The 27,021-nt window shown below is 43.6% G+C and overlaps 1 protein-coding gene across 1 annotated transcript; it reads left to right on the top strand.

The window, feature by feature from the left end:
- Window positions 1-628: 628 nt before the first annotated feature.
- On the top strand, window positions 629-11,324 carry ndufb9 (NADH:ubiquinone oxidoreductase subunit B9). The gene is made up of 4 exons (XM_033019012.1): window positions 629-784; window positions 3,859-4,051; window positions 6,944-7,057; window positions 11,090-11,324. Exons 1-4 carry the CDS (start codon window positions 699-701, stop codon window positions 11,216-11,218), a joined length of 522 nt encoding a protein of 173 aa, XP_032874903.1. The 5' UTR covers window positions 629-698; the 3' UTR covers window positions 11,219-11,324.
- The last annotated feature ends 15,697 nt before the right edge of the window (window positions 11,325-27,021 follow it).

The raw sequence follows: 27,021 nt of genomic DNA, 5'->3' as shown, positions 1-27,021 counted from the left end.
AATCAAAGATCATAGAGCGGAGCTCTATAATCTTTGATGGGAGTATCTTTGGTGGGAATAGCGTCAAGTGAGAATCCAATTGGCGTGGGATCTGAGGTCTGAAGAAGGGTCTCGACCCGAACCAGAACAAATATGCCAGGAGCTTGCAGACAACTGCAGGCCAAATAAGGTTGTTGTAGTAGGGGATTTTAGCTTTCTCAATACTGACTGTGAAAATCATAGTGAAAGGTTTAAATGGGGTGCAATTCCTCGAAAGTGTTCAGGAGAGTTTTCGGTCACGTGAGTGGGGATCTACGGTCATTTGACCTTTGGTGAAATCACCCTATACAAAAAAAACTGTGCAAGAGTAACCGGGGGACACTCCATCCAATTAGTCTAAAGAATGGTCCAGACCCGAAATACTGCATCACCAGCTGAGTATTTTGTGTCTTTTATGAACCAATATTTGCTGTTCCTTGTTTTTCCATTTGGGTCCAGTGTAATTCTGCCACCCCGTTCACTGACAACCAAAGATCCTATAGCGGATCCTATAGCTCTGCTATAAGATCTTTGCTGACAACCAAACATAGCTCCACCGCTCTGTGATCTTTGCTGACAACCGTTGGTCCTCCACGATCCCGTGATTCACCGGGCACGATGGTCCTCCGCCTTCCCAGGGTTCCCGGAAGGGAAGGTGAAGGAGAAGGACGCTCGGTGCGATGGCTGCTTACTTGACGCACCAGCAGAAAGTGCTTCGACTTTACAAAAGGGCGCTGCGGCATTTAGAGTCCTGGTGCATTTTCAGGTTCGCCCTTTCACTCTTCAATCAGCGACGGGAGTTAAATTCAGAAAAGCTCCCTGTATTAACGTACAGTGCAGGTGTTGGTGCTTGTTGGTCTCACAAAATGAGCCTCAGCGTCGTGGTGTTTCCATTTAAAATTATATTTACCATTTAGTTGAACTCGTGCAACATCCAGACGTTTCATACTGATTCATTCAGTAAGATCTTGAATTCCTATTGACAAAGTTCAGAGGAGGTGAGAGGGGTGCAGAAGTCGAGGCTGATCTTGCCCTCAAATCCACTTTGTTGCCACTACATCTGAACTGCAATTCCCACATAACTCTTCTCCAGGGTACACAAAATTGCTGGGGAAACTCAGCGGGTGCAGCAGCATCTATGGAGCGAAGGAAATAAACGGGATTCTTGTCGTCATGGCATGCGGCTGCTCTTTCAAAACAAAAATCCGAAGTGTACCTTCGATATTCCAGCATCTGCAGTTCCCTTTTGAACACTAACTCTTCTCCAGGCTTGTTTGAATCCCACCAGGTTGTTGTGATTTGGTGACCATCCTTTCAAGAGAGGGGAGTGTGATTAGGTAACGAGTTTAGTTTATGTGCTTGCCACGGTTGAACAGTTGTGTCTGCAATGTTCTCCCATTCTCAGTAAGAATTGTTTGCAGCCACAAAGTGCCTGCTTATTGGTTTTATCATTGCCTCCAATTTGTACTAACTACTTCAGTCATCGAAGAATGTGCATCTGTGCTGAATGTGCATCTTTGCTGTACAATAGCAGGTATAGCACTGGCTGGTAATTTTCGTTATGAGGTCCATTTTCTAGCTCCTGTCTAATCTCCACAGGGTGAAATGGTGGGCATATGATTCAAATTCTACATTTGAGTCATATGCCCACTTGCCAGTGCTAAGCAACTTGCCAGTTGCCCCCATGCACCGTGAATAAAGTTTATATTGGGACAAGGATCATCAAACTATTATGATGTGTAATATATGTATTGTATGATGGTTAAGTGATATTTTTGAACTATTGTTTTGAATCTTTTTCTCTGCCTGGTAATCTCCCACAACAGGTGGGAATGGTGTTTATCTGGTGTAACCATATAACAATTACAGCACGGAAACAGGCCATCTCGGCCCTACAAGTCCGTGCCAAACAACTTTTTACCCTTAGTCCCACCTGCCTGCACTCATACCATAACCCTCCATTCCCTTCTCATCCATATGCCTATCCAATTTATTTTCAAATGATACCAACGAACCTGCCTCCACCACTTCCACTGGAAGCTCATTCCACACCGCTACCACTCTCTGAGTAAAGAAGTTCCCCCTCATGTTACCCCTAAACTTCTGTCCCTTAATTCTGAAGTCATGTCCTCTTGTTTGAATCTTCCCTATTCTCAAAGGGAAAAGCTGATCCACATCAACTCTGTCTATCCCTCTCATCATTTTAAAGACCTCTATCAAGTCCCCCCTTAACCTTCTGCGCTCCAGAGAATAAAGACCTAACTTATTCAACCTTTCTCTGTAACTTAGTTGTTGAAACCCAGGCAACATTCTAGTAAATCTCCTCTGTACTCTCTCTATTTTGTTGACATCCTTCCTATAATTGGGCGACCAAAATTGTACACCATACTCCAGATTTGGTCTCACCAATGCCTTGTACAATTTTAACATTACATCCCAGCTTCTATACTCAATGCTCTGATTTATAAAGGCTAGCATACCAAAAGCTTTCTTTACCACCCTATCTATATGAGATTCCACCTTCAAGGAACTATGCACGGTTATTCCCAGATCCCTCTGTTCAACTGTATTCTTCAATTCCCTACCATTTACCATGTACGTCCTATTTTGATTTGTCCTGCCAAGGTGTAGCACCTCACATTTATCAGCATTAAACTCCATCTGCCATCTTTCAGCCCATTCTTCCAAATGGCCTAAATCACTCTGTAGACTTTGGAAATCCTCTTCATTATCCACAACACCCCCTATCTTGGTATCATCTGCATACTTACTAATCCAATTTACCACACCTTCATCCAGATAATTGATGTACATGACAAACAACAAAGGACCCAACACCGATCCCTGAGGCACCCCACTAGTCACCTGCCTCCAACCCGACAAACAACCATCCACCATTACCTTCTGGCTTCTCCCATTCAGCCACTGTTGAATCCATCTTGTTACCCTGCATTTATACCCAACAGTTGAACCTTCTTAACCAACCTTCCATGAGGAACCTTGTCAAAGGCCTTACTAAAGTCCATATAGACAACATCCACTGCTTTACCCTCGTCAATTTCCCTGGTAACCTCTTCAAAAAATTCAAGAAGATTAGTCAAACATGACCTTCCAGGCACAAATCCATGCTGACTGTTCCTAATCAGACCCTGTTTATCCAGATGCTTATATATATTATCTCTTAAGTATATTTTCCATTAATTTGCCCACCACTGAAGTCAAACTAACAGGCCTATAATTGCTAGGTTTACTCCTAGAACCCTTTTTAAACAATGGAACAACATGCGCGGTACGCCAATCCTCGGGGACTATTCCCGTTTCTAATGACATTTGAAATATTTCTGTCATAGCCCCGGCTATTTCTACACTAACTTCCCTCAATGTCCTAGGGAATATCCTGTCAGGACCTGGAGACTTATCCAGTTTTATATTTTTCAAAAGTGTCAGTACTTCTTTTACTTTGATACTCATAGTATCCATAGCTACTCTACTAGTTTCCCTTACCTCACATAATTCAATATCCTTCTCCTTGGTGAATACCGAAGAAAAGAAATTGTTCAATATCTCCCCCATCTCTTTTGGCTCTGCAGATAGCTGTCCACTCTGTCTCTCCAATGGACCAATTTTATCCCTCGTTATCCTTTTACTATTAATATAGCTGTAGAAACCCTGTAGCCAGGGAATCTTTTGGTAATTGACAAGCAGGAGAGCAATAATACTTGATTTATCTTCCATAATTTTAGTAAATTTTATGATGATTATGATACTGCATGTTTTGTTGAATACACTTTGGAGAAAAAAACAGCTTCTGGTGTTTATGTTTCCTATTTACCTAATCAGAGACAAATACCGTTTTTATGCCTGCATGCTGCGAGCAAGATTTGATGAACATCAAGATGAAACAGACATGGTCAAGGCCACTAAGTTGCTGAAGGCTGGTGAGGAAGAATTCTGGTCCAAGCAGCATCCTCAACCTTACATCTTCCCTGATTCTCCAGGAGGCACATCCTATGAAAGATATGAATGCTACAAGGTGTGAGATGAAATTCATTTTGTATAATATTTATTTTATAAAAAACATGCAATACCATTCCAGTGTTTTAACTAAGAAAATACTCTTGCTCATTATTTTTATTACTGAGACTGATTCTAGTTTTACATGCTTGTGAAACTAGGGTCAGTAATGGGGAAAGACCAATGGGGCGAAAGACAGGCAGTGCAACACTGCATTCCCATTTAGTTTATTTTTGCATAAAAACACTGATCTTTGAAAACAATTATGCATAGTGGAGGGTGGATGGACATGGTAGGAAGGAAACTGGTTAAAAGGCAGAGATATCTATCACTGCCTTTTGGGCAGATCATCAGTGAAGTGAATAAGGGTGGCGATGGGGGAATTCAAAGGTATTGGGATGAGAATGAGAGAATCCAAGTTTGCAATTGTGTGATGGGGAAGCAGGTGCATAATTTTTTATTTTACTTACACTAATTGAGCTAGTCTTTGTGTGGTGAAGTACTCCAATTAGGCAAGGAGTTCCAGATATTAGGTTCAACCACAATATCTCAGACAAGATGGCATGTGACATAGAAGGAAATGTGCGGGTGAAGGCATTTTCTTGATGCTGTAAGCACTGCTACTCCACTGTACTCTGAGTTATGGTGGGAGGTGCTCATCAATCAGTCAGTCCTGTCCTGAATGGTGTTGAGGTTCTCGAATGTTAGTGCTGCGCTTATCCAGGCAAGTAGCGAGTATTTCATACAGAGAGTGGCGAATCTCTGGAATTCTCTGCCACAGAAGGTAGTTGAGGCCAGTTCATTGGCTATATTTAAGAGGGAGTTAGATGTGGCTAAAGGGATCAGGGGGTATGGAGAGAAGGCAGGGACAGGATACTGAGTTGGATGATCAGCCATGATCATATTGAATGGCGGTGCAGGCTCGAAGGGCCGAATGTCCTACTCCTGCACCTATTTTCTATGTTTCTATGTTTCTATAACTCCTAACTTCTGCCTTTTCCATGCTAGTGGGTTTGGGTGTCAAAAGGTGAGGTGTCACTCATCACTGGTTAACCAGCTTCTGACTTTGTCTTACAGTTACACTAATTATCTGGTCAGTGCATTTAAATCTCTGATTAATGAAGATCCCTATTATTAGGGAGCTGATGCAGTTAATACGGACGATGGTCAAAAGGCAATAGCTGGACTTCCTCTTGTAGAGTTGCACATTGTTTGATATATTCGGGCTGAAATGTTACTTATCAGAGCTTGATTGTTGTTCAGATCTTGCTGCGTTTGGAATGGACAGCTTCATCAACTGAGGAGTCATCCATGGAATTGACAGCTCTACTGTTATCAATGAACATCCCAACTTACGACCTTAGGATGGAGAGAATGTCATTGAAGCAGATGGACTTAGTTGGGATTATGACACAGTCCTGAGGAACTCATGGAGCAGTGTCCTGGGACTGACCAAAAAAACATAAATATCTTCCTACATGCTAAGTATGTCTACAGGCTGTGGGTTGTTTTCCACTTGCTTCCCATTAACTTCCATTAATCTAGGTTCCCTTTTTCCACATTTAGCTGAACGCTCCCTTGATGTTAAGTCTCTCTCATTTCAGCTTTGCTGTTGGCTCTGTCCATGCAAAGCCAAGATTGTAATGAGATCAATATCTAATGGTGCTACACACGGCATTAGTGAGCGGGTTAGTGATAACAACGTGCCAGTTTAAATGCACATTCAAGTCTCCTCCTGTCACTTTAAGCATAGCCTAGTGGGTTGATAAGTGGACAGATAGATTATTTTCTGCTTGTGACAATACTGATCAATTGTCTACATTGCGAAGAATCCAGTATTGTAGCTATACTAGAACAATTGACCAGAGGTTTAGTTGGTTTGGGAAAACAGTTCTTCATGTTGTTCAGCTGAGTATCATCTAATCAGGTTGGAAATGAGTGGATCTGCAGCCTTCTCTTTGACACGCTGGCCTGACTCCACCAATATGGAATATCTATGGAGTCTCCCTACCTACTAGCTGCTTAATTGTCCAGCAATCACAAATGGATGTGTCAGAACTGTAGATTGTACCTGTTCATTAGGGGATTGTTTACCTCTTTCCATAGGATACTACTTCCACTTTTTACATCCATCTAGTTTTGTCAGTGGTTAATAAACACAATGGGACACCACAAAGATACAAAGCTGATAGGGGGAGAAAATCATCTGCTCTTTCAGTCTTGTTTCATCTTTTAAATAATTGATACCTAATGAGTGCAATAAAATATATTTAAAAATTGCAAGAAAACTGAATGTCTTGAGTGACTGAGTCAAATAACAGTGCCTTGAAAGGGACACTAAACAAGTGCTGTAGATAATGTTATGAAGAGAAAAAGAAACTGATGGGGTTAGTTAGAATGGATTGGAGGAGGTTTATAATATTCTGTGCCAGTCACAGCAGATCAAGATCTGCCGGCTGGAGTCAAGCACCCTCTCTCCAGTCTGAAATCTTTCTTGTGGAGGTCTCTCATGAAGTACCTTATTCATTTTCTATTCGTCTCCGTAGACATTGTAAGCCAGCTTTTCCTCTTGCCACCTTCTTGAGATCTTTGAAAAGGATGATCAAATTGCTAACCTGCAATCTTTATAAGAAGCTGTACCAGGTGTCCCGATCGTATACGTGAATGGATATTGGAAATTTCCTTCCTTCTCAGGGATTGGATTTGCATTCACCTACTATCATTAAACAGCTGCTAAATAGGCAAGAGGCTGCTTTATTCCTATATCTAGATGGTGTTGGGTGGAAGTCATGTAGGCAAGAATTGTTATTCATATTCTAAACAATATACTCATCTATTTTAATGTTATTGTTAACATTACACAATTCTCCATTGATTTGAATTTATTTAATATTTTACTTTTTTTTAATAGGTACCTGAATTCTATTTAGATTACTGGCATCCATCTGAGAAGGCGATGTACCCAGATTACTTTGCCAAACGAGAACAATGGAAGCAGCTTCGCCTTCTGAGTTGGGATAAAGAGGTGAGTGTAATGTTTTGTTGGCTGTGCTTTTCACAGGTTACAATATGAAAATAAGTAATTCAGCCCATAATATCTGCCCTGGATCTAAGTAAGCGCAGTTAAGGTAATCCCACTCTTTCTCTCCTCAGCCCTTTCAAGTATTCAGTTCCCTTTGCGTAACAATTCCAACTATATTGGTTACCTGATTTTCATTTGCCTGCCAAGTAATTTATTTAAAATATTCCATCACCAGCACTTTAAGAATCTTAACATAGTGTGTAATTGGTACCCAATTATTACAATGAATAGGCATTGCAGTAGTATTATAGAATTTTAGGAAGAATGGGATAGTTACGCTTTAACATTTAATCATTCCTGATTTTAGTTTGGTGAGGTGCTTTCCTTTTGATCCAAAGTGAAATTTGTATTCACTCTGATCATTGATCAGAAAATGTTAATTTGATTGCTTTTCATAAAACTATTTCTGCCGAACTAGAATTCTGCTCTTGTAAACTGCTGGGCAGACTTCTTTCCAAATACAGGACTTACTAGTTTACATACATTTTGGTAAAACAAAACATTTTATTTAATGTCACTTAACAGTTTTCGCTGCAATGAAGACGGGGAACACATTTGTTTGAAAATGTTTGAGAAAAATATTAACATTTGACATTTTTTTAAATTGGTTGGAAGCAAAAGAATATTAAAAGTAAGCTACTTAAAAGATAGAAACTCTTGAGTACTTGCAATATGGCAGTAATGCCATTGAATGACGAACTTATATAGAAACATAGAAATTAGGTGCAGGAGTAGGCCATTCGGCCCTTCGAGCCTGCACCGCCATTCAATATGATCATGGCTGATCATCCAACTCAGTATCCCGTACCTGCCTTCTCTCCATACCCCCTGAGCCCTTTAGCCACAAGGGCCACATCTAACTCCCTCTTAAATATAGCCAATGAACTGGCCTCAACTACCCTCTGTGGCAGAGAGTTCCAGAGATTCACCACTCTCTGTGTGAAAAAAGTTTTTCTCATCTCGGTTTTAAAGGATTTCCCCCTTATCCTTAAGCTGTGACCCCTTGTCCTGGACTTCCCCAACATCGGGAACAATCTTCCTGCATCTAGCCTGTCCAACCCCTTAAGAATTTTGTAAGTTTCTATAAGATCCCCTCTCAATCTTCCTAAATTCTAGAGAGTATAAACCAAGTCTATCCAGTCTTTCTTCATAAGACAGTCCTGACATCCCAGGAATCAGTCTGGTGAACCTTCTCTGCACTCCCTCTATGGCAATAATGTCCTTCCTCAGATTTGGAGACCAAAACTGTACGCAATACTCCAGGTGTGGTCTCACCAAGACCCTGTACAACTGCAGTAGAACCTCCCTGCTGCTATACTCAAATCCTTTTGCTATGAAAGCTAACATACCATTCGCTTTCTTCACTGCCTGCTGCACCTGCATGCCTACTTTCAATGACTGGTGTACCATGACACCCAGGTCTCGCTGCATCTCCCCTTTTCCTAATCGGCCACCATTTAGATAATAGTCTGCTTTCCTGTTTTTGCCACCAAAATGGATAACCTCACATTTATCCACAAGTTTCGACTTGTTAAAACAAGTGCAGTTTACTTTGTTTTTTCTGCATACTTACTGGGAGGAGAATGATTAGCTTCTGATTTATTTTACCATCTGCAACAACTGGCATCCCCCCCCCCCCCCCATCTCACATAATAAGGTATACTGTACCTCCCACGGTGTGAAGTTTCATGTAACAATGGGTCCTTTGTTAACTGGGAGAGACCTGTGAGAATAAATTCTTGCATTTGTGAGTGTTTGCATTAGAATAAAATATGGAGCAATATGATATAGGAACCAAAGATAGATTAAAATATGATTTTTAGTGATTAAGAACCTGCCTGTAAGATTAATAACATTTAGGACAGGAAGTGGGAGAAACTTGTTTTTGAAAATAGTGCCCTGTGAGACTATGAAATGCCTATGTGGAGATAATGATTAGACCATATCAATATTTAAGATTGTAGGTTTAGTGGTTGAAAAAGGTGCGCTAAAGGATATTGACCAAAACAGGTGAAATAAATGACAGTATGGCCTATATTAACTAAAACCCTTTCTTGTGTAATAATTTATATATAAGCAAAAACATTTAGCCCGGCGGTATGACAATACTCTGGAACATTGACTTTAGTGTAATATGATGCGGGCATTGCATGTCGCTTTGTAATAAAATGGTCTTGCACACTGTTGTTTGAGCATCTATTGACCACTGGTAATTGAACATTTGGGAGAAAAGCCTATTAGTTTGCAGTAGAGATTAATTATTTCTTGGACTCAGAAGATGATTTACTATTGGTGATGTGTGCGCGTGCACACACACACACACTCCGGTCGAGACTCTTCTTCACTGACGTCAGGGGGTGAGGAGATAGATAAAACAGGGCAAAGGGAATGGACACCAAGGAAAATCAAGAATCATTGTTAGCTGGGAGAAGCTAACAACAAAGCAAACAGATAAAATGTAGTCAGAGACAGTAAGACTGGTCAGAGAACTGGGAAAGGAGAGGAATGGAGAGAGGGAAAGCAGGGGTTACTTGAAGTTAGAAAACTTAATGTTCATACCGCTGGAGTGTAAGCTGCCCAAGATAAATATGAGGTGTTGTTCCTCCAATTTGAGAGAAAGATCAGTATGGGAATGGGAGGGGAGGTTAAAGCATCCAGCAACCGGGAGATCTGGTAGGTTCAGGCGGACTGAGCGGAGGTTTTCAGTGAAACGATCACTGAGCCTGCGTTTGGTCTCATTGATAATGGGAAGTCCACACCTGGAACAGAGGATAGTAGATGAGGTTGGAGGAGGTGCAAGTGAACCTCTGCCTCACCTGAAAAGACCGTTGAGGTTCTCGGACAGAGTCGAGGGGAAAGATGTTGCAAAGTACCGAGGGGGGGGAGATAGTGGTGGTATGGGTGAGAAGGGGCGAGTTGACCAGGGAGGGAATGGTCTTTGCAGACAGCGCTGGAGATAGGAAGATGTGACTAGTGATGGGATCCCGTTGGATGTGGCGAAAATGTCAGAGGATTATGTGCTGTTTGCGACGGCTGACAGAGTGGAAGGTGAGGTCTCGGGGGACTCTGTCCCTGTAATGACGGGGGAGGGGGAGGGGGAGCAAGAGCGGAGACCCGAATGAGGACCTTGGCTATGATGGAAGAGGGGAACCCCCGTTCCCTAAAGAATGAGTGCATGGTGTCATGGTATGAAACACTTCATCTTGGACGCAGATGTGGGAGTAGGGGATAGAGCCTTTACAAGAAGCAGGGTGGGAAGAAATGTTGTCTAGATAGCTGTTGGATTCAGTGGGTTTATAATAGTTCAGTTGATAGTCTGTCTCCTGTGATGGAGACGGTGAGTGAAAAAAATCCTATTGATAAACGGTACCATTTTTGAGCAATTTTTTTTTTAAACGGAAGTGGTCAAGATGAGAGTTTTAGTAATAGTATAGATGATGGAGCCAGGGCCTGAAAAATTGAAGTAATTGAAGAGATGAAGGGCGTGTGAGGTCTTCGACATAGGTAGGGAGGGATTGGACCAGGAGGGATAGGATGGAGTCGAGGTATGTGGAAATTAATTCAGTGGGATAGAAATAAGCTGAAACAACGGATCTGCCAGGGCAGTTCTGTTTGTGGATTTTGAGAAGATAAAACTGGGCCTTGTGGGGCTAGGGAACAATCAGGTTGGAGGCTTTGGATGGCAGACAGCTGGAAGTGATGACATCTGAAATGGTCTGTAAGATTATGTCAAACGTGGTTGGTGTGGGTTAAAACATGGTCGGAGAGCAGGAGGGATCACAGAGGGTGAGCAGTGAGAGAGGATGTTGCTGAACTCTCGTGTGTATGTGTATATATACATATTTATTTATAATTCTTGGATGCAATTTGGATCCCCAAATAAATGTATGCCTCTAAAAATGAAATTACTGTTAGTGCATTATAGAGGAACTGAATTGCAAGTCCCATGCAACACTGTTTTCTTCCATGCTGTAGATGAAGCAACTGCAGGAGGAAGTGACTGAAAATCCTAAGAGTGAGACTCTGCCTCCAGCCCGTAAAGAAGGAGAGTTTCCTCCATTGTGGTGGAACATCGTCACAAGACCCCGTGAGCGCCCAATCTAAAGCTGAAGTGGATAGTTAATGTCAGTGTTGTCAAGAACAGAGCATGAAACTGTTGACATCAGTTTCAAAATAAACTCGATGAAGTCTAATAAATATCTGAAATTAAGTGTTTGTATTCATTTTTGCTACAGAGAAGCAAAACTTTAACAGTGTCTTTCATTCTTTCTATCCTAAATCATGTCTGTTTTTTATGTTAAATACGTAAATCACCGACTCCCATTATTTTAAAATAGATTGATCAAGGATTTGGTCCTATGAAATCATCGTTGCCAGTTTAATAGCCCTTGTACTTATTTGCAGCTTGCTTACAGAATGAAGTGCATTCAGTTAAGGTTGTGACAGTTGCTTAAGCAGTATTTTAAAGTCTAATAGGTTACTTTGAAGAGGGTGCTAAATAATGAAGGCAATGCCTCTCATTAATCTGAATGGCTGGTGAACTTGCAACTGGCAAATTAAATATATAAAAAGAGACTTAATATTTTGTGTAAAATTTTTTAGATGGATATGGATCAAGCTGCACTTGTACAAAACATGCTCATGTCACTGCAAGTTAGGAAAGATATACTAGACAATGGAGTTGCAATGCTGATTTATCAAGGTAATAGTTGGTTATATTATAGGATATCCTAACTAAGGACAGCACGGTGGCGCAGTTGTATAGTTGCTGCCTTGCAGCGCCGGAGACCTGGGTTCAATCCCCAAAACGGATGCTGTCTGTACGGAGTTTGTACGTTCTTCCCATGACCTGCGTGGGTTTTCTCCGAAATCTTCGGTTTCCTCCCACATTCCAAAGACATACAGTTTTGTAGGTGAATTGGCTTGGTGTATATGAAAATTGTCCCTAGTGTGTTTAGGATAGTGTTAATATGCGGGGATCGCTGGTCTGAGGAAAGACATATTCCTCGACCAGGTAGTGACTAAGAGAAACGGTTCTCCCCTACCACTCCACTACCCCCCCCCCCCTTTCGAGGATGTAACTAGTAGAGTGGATAAGGGAGAACCAGTGGATGTGTTATATCTGGACTTTCAGAAGGCTTTTGACAAGGTCCCACATAAGAGAGTAGTATACAAACTTAAAGCACACGGTATTGGGGTTTCAGTATTGATGTGGATAGAGAACTGGCTGGCAGACAGGAAGCAAAGAGTGGGAGTAAACGGGTCCTTTTCACAATGGCAGGCAGTGACTAGTGGGGTACCGCAAGACTCAGTGCTGGGACCCCAGTTATTTACAATATATATTAATGATTTGGACGAGGGAATTGAATGCAACATCTCCAAGTTTGCAGATGACACGAAGATGGGGGACAGTGATAGCTGTGAGGAGGCTGCAAGGTGACTTGGATAGGCTGGGTGAGTGGGCAAATGCATGGCAGATGCAGTATAATGTGGATAAATGTGAGGTTATCCACTTTGGTGGCAAAAACAGGAAAGTAGATTATTATCTGAATGGTGGCCGATTAGGAAAAGGGGAGATGCAACGAGACCTGGGTGTCATGGTACACCAGTCATTGAAAGTAGGCATGCAGGTGCAGCAGAAAGTGAAGAAAGCGAATGGTATGTTAGCATTCATAGCAAAAGGATTTGAGTATAGAAGCAGGGAGGTTCTACTGCAGTTGTACAGGGTCTTGGTGAGACCACACCTGGAGTATTGCATACAGTTTTGGTCTAATCTGAGAAAAGACATTCTTGCCATAGAGGGAGTACAGAGAAGGTTCACCAGACTGATTCCTGAGATGTCAGGACTTTCATATGAAGAAAGACTGGATAGACTCGGCTTGTACTCGCTAGAATTTAGAAGATTGAGGGGGGATCTTATAGAAACTTACAAAATTCTTAAGGGGTTGGACAGGCTAGATGCAGGAAGATTGTTCCCGATGTTGGGGAAGTCCAGAACAAGGGGTCACAGTTTAAGGATAAGGGAGAAATCTTTTAGGACCGAGATGAGAAAAACACTTTTCACACAGAGAGTGGTGAATCTGTGGAATTCTCTGCCACAGAAGGTAGTTGAGGCCAGTTCATTGGCTATATTTAAGAGGGAGTTAGATGTGGCCCTTGTGGCTAAAGGGATCAGGGGGTATGGAGAGAAGGCAGGTACAGGATACTGAGTTGGATGATCAGCCATGATCATATTGAATGGCGGTGCAGGCTCGAAGGGCCAAATGGCCTACTCCTGCACCTATTTTCTATGTTTCTATCCCCCACACAAAAAGACTAAAAGATCTCCAAAACAAATTTTGATGGACTAAAAATTTTAAAAAGGATGAAAAGGTGAACAGCTGCAGGCGGGGCAGCCACACTCAACGGCGCCACCCACCAGATCAGTCTGAAGAAGGGTCTCGACCCAAAATGTCACCCATTCCTTCTTTCCAGAGATGCTGCCTCACCTGCTGAGACTTCAGAATTTTGTGTCTACCTTTGACTAAAACCAGCATCTGCAGTTCTTTCTTACACATAGAGTATTCCCACGTTGCCAGGTAACAACTTAATGCAGGATGCTGTTGATCAATCTTGTCGTGTTCCGGTTATCCATGGTTTCATGAATTTCCACACTTGCATCACGAGCATCCGTGAAGATGCACGTCCGCATCACCAGTTATCTGTGAAGCTCACCGGAGTCTATTAATGCAAGACTACATATAATGCATCCAGATTGGTGTTATTTGGTCTGTCTTACTTTTATGGCTTTTCCGTCGTTTGGGTAAAATGATTTCTAAATGTAAAGTTGTGAACCCATTAACGTGAAGTTATCTTTAAGCAAAGTATCTACACACCACTTTCCCATGACATACATTCAATTGCCTGCTGTAACTCCAGCAGGAAAATTGCAAATAAATGCACTTTTTTTGCACTGTTTATGAAACATAAAAGATAGTTAAACTTTACGGGTGCCTGAGCATGTTTGCGCTTTGGGCTGTGTCCATTTTGTTCTTGATTTCTTTACATAAGATAACATGTAGGTCATTAGGGGGTAGAATACAAAGCGCTTGAGCAACTCAGTTTATTTAAGAAGGAACTGCAGATGCTGGAAAAATCGAAGGTAGATAAAAATGCTGGAGAAACTCAGCGGGTGAGGCAGCATCTATGGAGTGAAGGAATAGATGATGTTTCGGGTCGAGACCCTTCAGACTACTGTGGGGGTGGTGGGAAGAAGAAAGGAAGAGGCGGAGAATGGGAGAGGAGGGAGGGAGGGAAGAAGGGTAGGGAGGGTGTAGGGGAGAGAAGGGAGGGAGGAGAGAGAGGGCGGACTTGAACTCGGCAAGCGGTCGGAGCAGGCGGTGGGCCTCAGCAGCTCTTGGGACCTCTCTGGATCTAGCGGGGCCTCGGAAGCCCAACCAAATTACTGTGTGTGCAGCGGCTTCAATCCAGAGCCCCAGGGGTGGGCAGGGCGCTGCAGATGGCCGGCCAAGTGCGAGTTATGCGGGCGGGGGGTTACATAACTTGCAGCTCGTGGAAAACTGGCCAGCAGGCTGCGCGTTGAAAACTGCGCAGCGGAGCCATTGTGACGTCATCAGTTCGTTGGCTTCAAAGAAGATTTCAGATTGGTGAACAATTTGAAGAAATAACTTGGGAAATAATCAAAATCAAATGATGAGGCGATTTTCGAGATCATGAGGTAAATCTGCCGGAATGTGTAAACATTTCACCGTTACAGCGTTGGGTTTTTGAGGAGATGCGAATCATAGACAAACACAAATCCACACACATCCAAGATCAGTGTTTTATAATAATATAGATAAGTTATTACAAAACCCACATACTATAATGAAATAAGCAAATTATTTTAGCACAGAATTAATCCTGGGAAGAAAAATTATCTGGAGATTCGGCTCTGATGAAAGATCAGAGGGAAGCTAATTTAAGTAATATTGCATTAATTTTTAATCTACTTGCAATACATTGTAAATATATGCATAATGTTTACAATATGCTGTACAGTAACTAGGCTTTAAAATGATTCAATTTTAGTCAATTGTGTGCAATAAACAATGACTGCTGCAAAATGTAATTGCTTCTGAACTGGAAAATGTTAAGATTATTAGATGCATCTCTTGGTTATCTCAGATGTTTACTTAATCTCTGCCAAAGAACTCCTCCTCACTGGATCCATCTATCGTGTGCTAGGTTTTGCACACCCCCTCCGCTCTTTATACTGACTGCTTGACCACTTTCAGTCCAAAGGGGGTTCCACCCAAAATGTCGACTGTCCATTTCCTGCACAGATGCTGCCTCTCTCGCCGAGTTGCTCTGGCAATTTGCTTCAGATTTTGCATCTGTCTTTAGTGTCTGCTTTCTTAATTCTCATTATTATTATTACTATAGAGCTAGTCTTTTATTTTGTGATTTGTCTATCAGCATGTCAACATGGCAGCAACAGAAAATAACCCAAAGCATGAGATTTGAAATATGCAAGCAGCCATCAGTTAGAAATGGAAATACTAGAATTCATTGGATTGAATCACTGTAGTTCATGGGCTGCACCAACACATCATGGACCCAGTCTAGTTGAAGGGACTCAATCCAAAATATCGACTGACCACTTCTCTCCAGAGATGCTTCCTGACTCCCCCCTTCACCCAAGTTCCTGCAACTTCACTCCTTTTTTTATTGCCACAGATCCCAATATCATTCACCTACCTAATTTACTGTGTAATGGTTAACAGCGTTTATTTAAAATATTGCTTGTGCTTTTGTATTTATGCAATCTTATGTACTTATTTGTATCAAATATTGAGTTGACAATTTGGGATAGAGTTGGGAAATTTGATATGATGATGCTTCATATGATATTGAATCTTTGCATTTTGCCACTCGAGCAGGAGTGGAAGCTTGATCACTTGGTAAATTCAAGGCAAAGCTCAACAGATTTTAAAATATCAGATCTGTGGAATATATAGTTAATACAAGAAAATGAGGTAAATGGTCAAATATGATCTTATTGAGTTGGCACCCTGTTGCCCGCTCCCCCTCATGGCTCAGAGACGTAAGGAACTGCAGATGCTGGAATCCTGTGGAAAGCAAAGTATTGGAGCAACTCAGCTTGTCAGACAGCATCTCTGCAGGTCAGACTCTTCATGATCCTAAACTTCAACCATCCACGTCCTCCAGAGATGCTGCCTGACCGACTGAGTTACTCTGGAGCGAAGGAATAGGTGACGTTTCGGGTCGAGACCCTTCTTCAGACTGATGTGGGAGTGGTGGGGTGCAGGAAGAAGAAAGGAAGAGCAGAGACAGTGGGATGTGGGAGAGCTGGGAAGGGGGGGGGGGGGGGGGGTAGAGGGAGAAAGCAAGGACTACCTGAAATTGGAGAAGTCACTGTTCATACTGCTGGGGTGTAAACTATCCAAGCAAAATATGAGGTGCTGCTCCTCCAATTTACGGTGGGACTCACCCTGGCCATGGACGATGCCCAGGACAGAAAGGTTGGATTTGGAATGGGAGGGGGAGTTGAAGTGCTGAGCCACCGGGAGAGATCAGCTTAGAAAGACTGCTTAGGTCCTTGGATGGAGTTGTCGCTTTACCTCCCCCTTGACTCCATCCAAGGACCTAAGCAGTCTTTCCAGGTGTGGCAGAGGTTCATCTGCACCTCCTCCAACCTCCATGCCAAAACCCCACAGTATCCTAAAAGTAGATTGCTGGAAGCATAGGTAACCCACGGGTTATGGTGGGGGTGGGGGTGTTCCTAGCAAATGGTGCATATCATTATTTTCTGCAATGCAAGGGCCTGTGAGCTGTGCATGGATCAAGAAATTTGTGTTGAAAAAATACATTTTACTTGTGTTGAAAAAATGTATTTAGTTTCTCCTCACGAATTCTGTTATAACGTGTTTATTCCATATCTCAATTTTTGAATTCTGTAGGAACGGGTTTCTGACCCCCAATTCAGGGATGCCTCCACTCGGCCAATCAGACAGCAACAGAAGGGATAGAAACAAAGGCAATGTGCCTTGACTCTGGAAACATGAGAAGATGAACATGTTTTTATTGCTGGAGAGGAGGGTTAAAGATCATACAAAATCTTGCAGATCAGTGTTGCCAAAGTAACAATTACTTTAGAAAACTGCAGTTGAAGAGAAATATTACACAAATCAAAACAAACATACAGCAGAAAGGAAATTGGATTTCTGTGATGCTCAGGATTATTCAGGATTTATGGAATTCAAACAAGAACCAGTCTTCAAAACAAAAGAAAACGTTGACAATTTAACCTCCACTGATACTTTAAGGCCATTGAAACCAATCAATGGGGGTGGGACATTTTAATTTTGTACCATTGTAACTGCAGAGGAAGACAATGGATGAATGTTCATGTTAATTAGCCTTCATTGAAACCCTCAAGAATAGATCCGATCTGGATAGGTATTAAGTCGCCATCTGCTGTATTAGCATATCATTATAGACACTTAATATGCGGTTCTGAACATAATTGTCACATAATAGGCTGCTGCTGCATACCCAGGGAATCATCCCTCAACACCGTGACAAAAGTCAGTTTATTTTAGGTGCCTGGGGTTTTGTTCTCAAAACCCTTGCATCTGCCACAGGTTTTCAAATACTCAAAAGAAAAGGGTTCTGCCAGTTGAGCCACACTCTCATTGTACATATGTAATTCTTCAAAGAACAGTCTTAAAATTAAGTAATTATTGCATTTGAAACTAGTGAATTGTTTTTTAGTTTAACAACATTACTGTTGTGAAGGGAGAGGCGAAATAGATTCTCTACAAGACCTGCCTGTAATCAAACTGTTCTCTCTCATGGTGATCTTGGATAGCAAGCAGGAGAGTCTGCATCAGCGGTAGGTAAAATGCTGGAGAAACTCAGCGGGTGAGGCAGCATCTATGGAGCGAAGGAAATAGGCAACGTTTTGGGCTGAAACCCTTCTTCAGAGCCACTGATCCTAGAGAAGCTGACCAATCAATAATCAATCAATCAGATTTATTCATCACATACACAATAAAGTAAGTCCCGAATCGGTCCTTCCCTACCGGAGACCGCGGCTTCAAGATGATATAGGCTGCAGGCCGGCGGTCGGAGCTCTTCTCCAGGGATCCCTGGATGGTAAGTCCATGCCGCGCCCACGGCTAGAAGCTCTGCAGTCCGCGGCTTCAAGATGTTGCATCTTTGACACAAATAAATCTCATAGAAGTGATGGCTAACTAGACAAGTTGTACAGTATTGTGGAATTGGGTGGGGCTGGACCTGCGGGAAGTGTACACTCCTTAGCTTCTGGCTGGCAGTATGTCAGATTCCATGAGGAAAGGCATCATTACAAGCAGAAGGGAGAGAAAGGCGACATCAGGAATCGGAGTCCCCTCTCAACGCTATATGTGGACGATAAGATTCTGCCCATCGCCAACCAGGTCAAGTCTGCTCTCGGACAGGTGATCCACTTAACCCAAACCTGTGCTGTACTTGGCAGGAAAGTCTCAGGCAGCCTCCTGCTTCAGGGATACCATCACCCGTGTGCAGGACAGAGGGATGGACACCTGCCTAGAGGGGTGAAAACACTAAGGAGACATCTATCTAAAATAAGGAATATACATATGCATCAAACAAAATTGTTGCTACTTCCGTCTAAGAAGCACTTATGCCCTTGTGGTCCCATAAAGCAGCCAAGTTGCTCGTGGACACCACATACTCCAGGAACACCCGGACAGAGGAGCAGGCAATCCCGATAACCCGGAAGAGGGGCAGGCAATCGGCCTGAGTGGATTCCTTGGCTGCCCGATGCCATGACCCACAAATGCCACAGCAGGCCCAGTAGTAAATTAACCAAGAGCTCCCCAGACCATTCCATCCCCCACCTGCGGGGTACACAGCAATCAAGGGAGTGGGGCCGGTGAAACCAGAATTTGAGCAGCCGCCCCTTCAAATATTCAAAAAGGGGCTGCAACCACACACATTTCACGTACATGTGGTACATGGATTCCTCCTGGCTGCAGAAATGGCATGGTGAGCCACACAGAGTATTGTGTGCAGTTCTGTTGACCCAGCTACAGGAAGGATGTCATTCTCTTATAGAAACTTACAAAATTCTTAAGGGGTTGGACAGGCTAGATGCAGGAAGATTGTTCCCGATGTTGGGGAAGTCCAGGACAAGGGGTCACAGTTTGAGGATAGAGGGGAAATCCTTTTTCACACAGAGAGTGGTGAATCTGTGGAACTCTCTGCCACAGAAGGTAGTTGAGGCCAGTTCATTGGCTATATTTAAGAGGGAGTTAGATGTGGTCCTTGTGGCTAAAGGGATCAGGGGGTATGGAGAGAAGGCAGGTACAGGATACTGAGTTGGATGATCAGCCATGATCATATTGAATGGCGGTGCAGGCTCCAAGGGCCGAATGGTCTACTCCTGCACCTATTTTCTATGTTTCTATTAAGTTGGAAAGGGTGTAGTAGAGATTCTCAGGGCCGTACCTGGGCTTGCGGTACAGGGAGAGGCTGGGACTTTGGAGTGTAGCAGGCTGAGGGGTGACACTATCAACGTGTACAAGGTCACGAGGGTCATCGATGAGGTGAACTCTGTTTTTCCCCCAGGTAGAGGGCTAAAAAACGAGAGGACATATCTGTAAGCTTACGGTGAAAGGACAGAATTTAAGAGGGACCTTGGGGGTAACCTTTTCCATTCAGAATGTAGTCTATTTGAAATAAGCTGCCAGTAGAAATCATAGAAGCTGGTACAATTATGGTTTTCAAAAGGCACTTGGACAGATATATGGATAGGAAGATTTTTAGAAGGATATGGGGCATGGGAATAGCCAAATAGGTGGGCCAATGGGCCTGTTTCCATGCTGTACAGCGCTTTGACTATCATATGTGTAGTCGAGAGATTCAGTGAGCTTAGGAAGATGTTTGATAGCTATCCCCTGAAATAGGGATAGAGATATCAAGAAAGAAGGGTCAGGTCGTGGACTAGATTACTAGGAGAGTAGGGCCTTCTATGTTGCTCCATCATCCAATGAAGCTGATGAACACCATCTCATCTTTCAGCTGAGGACATTACAGCTGCTGGAATATGATATTGAGTTTATTAATTTCAAGCAATCCTCTATTTCCTCTCCACAGATGTGGCTGTACCTGTTTCAATTTGTTTTGTGTTTTATCGAACTGCCTGTACTTCAAGTAATTGGTACACTTTATCCCCCATTTGGTAGATCTTTGTCCACTCATTCACGCAGATTTGACACAGATGTTCCTCAATTAACTGCATCATTATGAAAAAATCAATTCTCGAATAACTGTCGCATATGTCCCCAATGAAGATGCTATTATCCTCCTTCATACTAAAGTAAATCTATTAAGGATGGTTCCGCGTCAAGAGAGGAGATAAAAAGAGTGCACCGCACCAGCTATCTCCAACAACCAATGTTTAAAGGCGGTCTGCCGTGTTTCGACAAATGCAATCAACCCGGCGTGCACAATCAAATAAGATCAAATAGACCACGCTTCCTACAACTTCAGGCTGTGCACGCCATACACAAGAAGAATGTCTTTCTCCACTTACCCCCCTCCCCCCCCCCCCCCCCCGCGCAATCAATCAGTCTGAAGAAGAGTCCCGACCGAAACACATCATATCCGTGTTCTATGGAGTTTTTATGGAGTTACCATAAAATGTACAATGATTATTTTTTTGACTGACTAGTCATTGTCATAGAGTGATAGTGTGGAAACAGGCCCTTTGGCCTAACTTGACAAAACCAGGGCAGGTTCCAGCTACACTCTTCCCATCTGCCAGTGTTTGATCCATATCTCTCCAAACCTGTCCTATCCATGTACCTGTCTAAATGTTTCTTAAACGTTGGAATAACCCCAGCCTCAACTACCTCCTCTGGCAGCTTGTTCCATACACCCACCACCCTTGTGTGAAAAGGTTCCCCTCAGATTCCTATGAAATCTTTTCCCCTTCACCTTAAACCTATGTCCCCTGGTCCTCGATTCACCGACTCTGGGCAAGAGACGGTGCATCTACCCGATCTGTTCCTCGCATGATTTTATACACCTCATCGAAGGGTTTCGGCCCAAAACGTTGCCTATTTCCTTCGCTCCATAGACGCTGCTGCACCCGCTGAGTTTCTCCAGCAATTTTGTCTACCTTCGATTCTCCAGCATCTGCAGTTCCTTCTTGAACATTTTTATCTACTCCATTGCGATATCTCCTCAAGTTATGCCTACTTTGAAGATGTTCTCCTCCCTCCGAAGACAGTTTTACATCCTCCTCTCTGACTGGCCCCTCTGTGATTCCCCCATCCCTCCAAAAAAAGTCTTAGGAAGGGTTTCGCCCCGAAACGTTGCCTATTTCCTTCGCTCCATAGATGCTGCCGCACCCGCTGAATTTCTCCAGCAATTTTGTTTACCAAGGAATATAGTCCCAGCCTACTCAACCTCTCCCGACAGCTCAGAACCTCTAGTCCTGACAACATACTTGTAAATCTTCTTTGCACCGTTTCCTGTTCTGCAACATCTTTCCTATAACATGGTGCCCCCAACTGAACACAATACTCTAAATGCGGTCTCACCAACAACTTATACAACCGCAACATGACTCCCAACTTCTATACTTAATACTCTGACTGATGAAAGCCGATGTGCCATAAGCTTTTTTCACCACCTTACCTCCCTACAACTACACCTTCAAGGAACCAAGCACCTGCACTCCTAGATCCTTCTGCTCTACAACAGTCCCCAGAGCCCTACCGTTCACTTTGTAGGTCCTGTCCATGTAAGAGATCCCAAAATGCAATACCACACATTTATCTGTATTAAATTCCATCAACCATTCCTCAGCCCACCTGGCCAATCCATCAAGATCCTGCTGCAATCTCTCACAACCATCTTCACTATCTGCAAATCCACCCACTTTTGTATATCAGCACACTTGCTAATCTTGCCATGTATGTTGTCATCCAAATCATTGATGTAGATGACAAAACAGTAACGGACCCAACACCGAGGCACACCACTAGTCACAGGCCTCCAGTCCAAGACACAATCTTCCACCATCACCCACTGCTTCCTTCCATGAAGCCAATTTTCTATCCATTCAGCTATCTCTTCTTGGATCCCATGTGATCTAACATTCCAGAGCAGCTTACCATGCGGAACTTTGTCAAATGCCTTTACTGAAATCCATGTATATAACATCTACAGCTCTGCCCTCATTGACCTTTTTGGTCACGTCTTAAAAAAAACTCAGATTTGTGAGACATGGCCTCCAATGTAAAGAAACATGCTGGCTCTCCCCGATCAGCCCTCGTCCATCCACTTGCCTGTATATCCTATCCCTCAGAATACTCTCTAGTAACTTTCCGACTACAGGTGTTAAACTCACTGGCCTATTGTTCCCAGCAGTTTCCCTGCAGCCCTTCTTGAATAGAGGCACATTTGCCACCCTCCAATCTTCCAGCACCTCTCCTGTATTTATAGAAGACTCGTAAATTTCAACCAGGGTTCCTGCAATTTCTAGTTTCCCACAATGTCCTCGGACATATCTGATTAGGCCCTGGAGGTTTGTCTACCTTCATACACAATAGTACCTACAGCACCTCTTCGACCATAACACTGACTGCTCTCGACAGTTCCATTGACTGCCCAAAGTTTCTCTGTCCTCCTGTCTTTCCCCTCGGTAAATACTCATTGAGGACCTTGCCCATCTCCTGTGGCTTCACACAGAGGTGACTGCTTTGATTCCTCAGGGGCCCCACTCTCTCTAGTCACCCTTCCCCCCCCCCCCGTTATGTATTTATAAAATATTTTGGGGCTGTCCCGAATGCTATCTGCCAGAGCTATCCTCTGACCCCTTTTTGCCCTTTGATTTCATTTATTAGTTTACTCCTCAGTTCCTGAAACTCCTTCGGGGATGCACTTGATCCCAGCTGCCTATACCTGTGTCATGTGTCCATCTTATTCTTGACTAATGCGTCAATTTCCCACGTCAGCCAAGCTTCCTTACATTTGCCTGCCTTGCCCTTCACTCGAACAGGGACGTGCATATCCTGAGCATTTGACAGCACACTTTTAAAAACATCCAACTTGACTGATGTTCCTTTCCCCTCACATAACCTGCTCCAATCATCTTGAGCGAGACCTCCTCGCATACCCTCAAAGTTCACTGGTGCAGGGAGCAGGGATTTAAATTTATAGACCACTGGGATCTCTTCTGGGGTAGGGGTGACCTGTACAAAAAGGATGGGTTACACCTTAACTGGAGGGGGACCGACGTTCTGGCAGGCAGGTTTGCTAGTGCTACACGTGTGGGTTAAACTAAATAGTGGAGGGGGGGGAGGGATCTTCAAATTGGGAGTAGAAAGATGGAGTTGAAAGGGAAGTGAGTACAGGAAAAGTTACAAAAGACTCCCGAATTAATGGGAAGGAAAGTTCAAGAAGGGATAAGAGAGTAAGGTCAGGGCCAATTGCGAGCGGTGTGAGAGGGGAGGTGAATACCGAGGTCAAAGTGTTGTAGATGAATGCGCGAAGTATAAGAAATAAAGTGGACGAGCTTGAGGCTCAGTTAGAAATTGGGTATGATGTTGTGGGAATTAGAGACATGGCTGCAAGGGGGCCGGGGCTGGGAACTGAGTATTCAAGGGTATACCTCCTATCGAAAAGACAGACAGGTGTGCAGAGGGGTTGATATTCAGTCCCTTGTAAGGGATGACATTGAAACAGGAGATGTGGAGTCAGTATGTATAGAACTAAGGAATTGTAAGGGTAAAAAGACCCTAATGGGACTTATCGACAGGCCCCCAATCAATAGCCTGGATATAGGGTGCAAGTTGAATCTAGAGTTAAAATTAGCATGTAGTAAAGGTAATACTATGATTGTTTTGGGAGATTTCAACATGCAGGTGAACTGGGAAAATCATGTTTGTACTGGACCCCAAGAAAGGGAGTTTGTGGAGTGTCTCCGTGATTGATTGTTAGAGCAGCTTGTATTGGAGCCTACCAGGGAGAAGGCAATTCTGGATTTAGTGTTATGTAATGAACTGGATTTGAAAAAAGGAATTTGAGGTTAAGGAGCCATTAGGAGGTAATGGCCATAATATGGTCAAGTTTAATCTACAATTGGAGAGGGTGATGGGTAAATCGGAGGTGTCGGTGTTACAGTTGAACAAAGGGGACCGGATTTACGTAAAAGCTAGACAAACTTAAGCTTAGGGCCTCGAGATCTAGGGGGGCCTCGACCCACTCCACCAAGGTGTGTAAAACTTTTGACATAGTGGCGTTGTTACAAAACCTACCATCGGTGGCGCTGTTTCCACGCTGCAGACTCCAACTCCCCTGAGTTTGACTGCGCTAGGTCCTAGTGTTAGGCCCCCCTAACCCTGGTAACCTCAGTGGCTGTTCCACTGGGTCTTCCCCATTCCCCTCAAACCATGTGACCCCAGTTCTTCCCCACCCACACTACAGTCCTCATACCCCCCTACCCCCTGACCACCCTCCACCAGACATCGCCTCGGCCTCAGTCCACTCACCTGCCTTCCTCCGGCCCCAACCCCCGACCTCCCCCTCAGATACCGAACGGTCTGCCCTCAGCAGAGGCCTCACCTTTGTCTCCCTCCGTCCCCACCTCAATGAGTTCCGCGCCCGCCTTAATTTGCAGCTCTTCTTCCGTCGCCTCCGCCTCACACCGTTCTTCCATGGGAAGGAGTCCTCACCCCCATTGATGATCCCTTTTCCCGTCTCCAACGCACCCCCTCCTCTTGGACTCCCCCTCATGGCCATCTTCCGGCTTTAGACCATTTTATTTTAAACTGCCGGCGGGACATCAACCGCCTCAACAGTATATAATACCATGTAATTCTGTGTTCAGGGAAGTGCAGAGAGGACAGTGTTGCTCACTTGGCTGGGGTTTGTTTTTCTTGCCACTTCCATTGGCCGATAATTAGTAAAGTTTTGAATTGGTCTACCAAACTGCTTTGTGAGTTGTCTGTTTATTAAGAAGTGAACCTGTTTGTTTAGTTAGAATAAAGCCCCTGTCCCACTTAGGAAACCTGAACGGAAACCTCTGGAGACTTTGCGCCCCACCCAAGGTTTCCATGCGGTTCCCGGAGGTTTTTGTCAGTCTCCCTACCTGCTTCCACTACCTGCAACCTCCGGCAACCACCTGCAACCTCCGGGAACCGCACGGAAACCTTGGGTGGGGCGCAAAGTCTCCAGAGGTTTCCGTTCAGGTTTCCTAAGTGGGACAGGGGCATTACAGTGCTATCACTGATGCCCTCAGTCATTCGTACTCTGATGTTAATGTGAAGGGTGATACCAGGCTTAAAGCTACCAATCTTTTGCAGAAAATGGAAGAACTGGAATTTGTGCTTATGCTGCATTTTTGGACCCGTCTGCTAGGTCATTTCCACAAGGTCAACAAATCCATTCAGAAATCCAAACTGTTATTGAGTATGTGCAAGTTTGTACAGTTCACTTCAGGATTTTATAAGCAAAATTAGAGAAGATTTTGATGAGCTTGTGCAACAAGCAAAGGCCACCTTGCCAGATGTTAACTACAGAACTGTCACAGGGAGACAACGAGTAAGGAAATGGCAAGTAAATGATGGAAGTGCACCTGGACCTGTTGCTTTAGATAAACTCTCTTGAAGAGATATGTTTAGGATAAAATCCTTTATTCCTATACGAGATGCACTTGAAACCAATTTAAAAAGAAGAGGTACTGTGTACACTGAAGTTGCACAACAGTTTTCCTTTCTTGCTAATCTGACCGCATCTAAGCCTGAAATTCTGCAAGGTGTTGAACCGTTGATGGAAGCATACCCAGAAGATGTTGACCTGAAACTTACTGTTGAACTTTTGCACTTTCACTCGTACGTGAGAAAGCCATAGGCATACAGAAGAGCACTCTGTCTCATACAGACCTTTATCAAATAATATACAAGGAAACAATTCAGATGGCCTTCCCTAATGTGTAAGCAATATTGTGGCTGTTTCTTAGCTTAATATTCACCAACTGCTCGTGAGAGAGGTATTTTTCAAGACTCAAAAGACTTAAACATGAATTAAGGTCCACAATGTCTCAAGAGAGGTTGTCTTCTCTGAGCATTCTGTGCATTGAGAGTGACAAACTTAGACAAACTTGGCGAACTTCTGGATGATTTTGCTATGAAGGCAAGAAAAAAACATTTTTGATCTTAGTGACAATAGACAATAGGTGCAGGAGTAGGCCATTCGAGCCAGCACCACCATTCAATGTGATCATGGCTGATCACCCCCAATCAGTACCCCGTCCCTGCCTTCTCCCCATAATCCTTGACTCCGCTATCTTTAAGAGCCCTATCTAGCTCTCTTGAAAGCATCCAGAGAACCTGCCTCCACTGCCCTCTTGAGGCAGAGAATTCCAGACTCACCACTCTCTGTGAGAAAAAGTGTTTCCTCGTCTCCGTTCTAAATGTCTTACTCCTTATTCTTAAACTGTGACCCCTGGTTCTGGACTCCCCCAACATCGGGAACATGTTTCCTGCATCTAGTGTGTCCAAGCCCTTAACAATCTTATATGTTTCAATGAGATCACCTCTCATCCTAAACTCCAGAGTGTACAAGCCCAGCTGCTCCATTCTCCCAGCATATGACATTCCCGCCATCCCGGGAATTTGTAGTTTCTTTATTTCTTAATATTCAAGATTCAATTCAAGAGACACTTATTGTCACATGCACCAATTGGTGCAATGAAATTTGGGGGTCACCATCCGACATCGGAAGGGGAGAACATTCTCAGCGGCTTGGACTTCCGAATCAGCCACTTCCTACCGGAGACCGCGGCTCCCGAAGTCCACAGGCTGAGCTGGGCGGAGATTCATGCTGGC

The sequence above is a fragment of the Amblyraja radiata genome, chromosome 4, assembly GCF_010909765.2.
Source record: "Amblyraja radiata isolate CabotCenter1 chromosome 4, sAmbRad1.1.pri, whole genome shotgun sequence".
Taxonomy (NCBI): Eukaryota; Metazoa; Chordata; class Chondrichthyes; order Rajiformes; family Rajidae; genus Amblyraja; species Amblyraja radiata.
The sequence above is the reverse complement of the archived record's forward strand: the minus strand, read 5'-3'. Positions and strand labels throughout refer to the sequence as shown.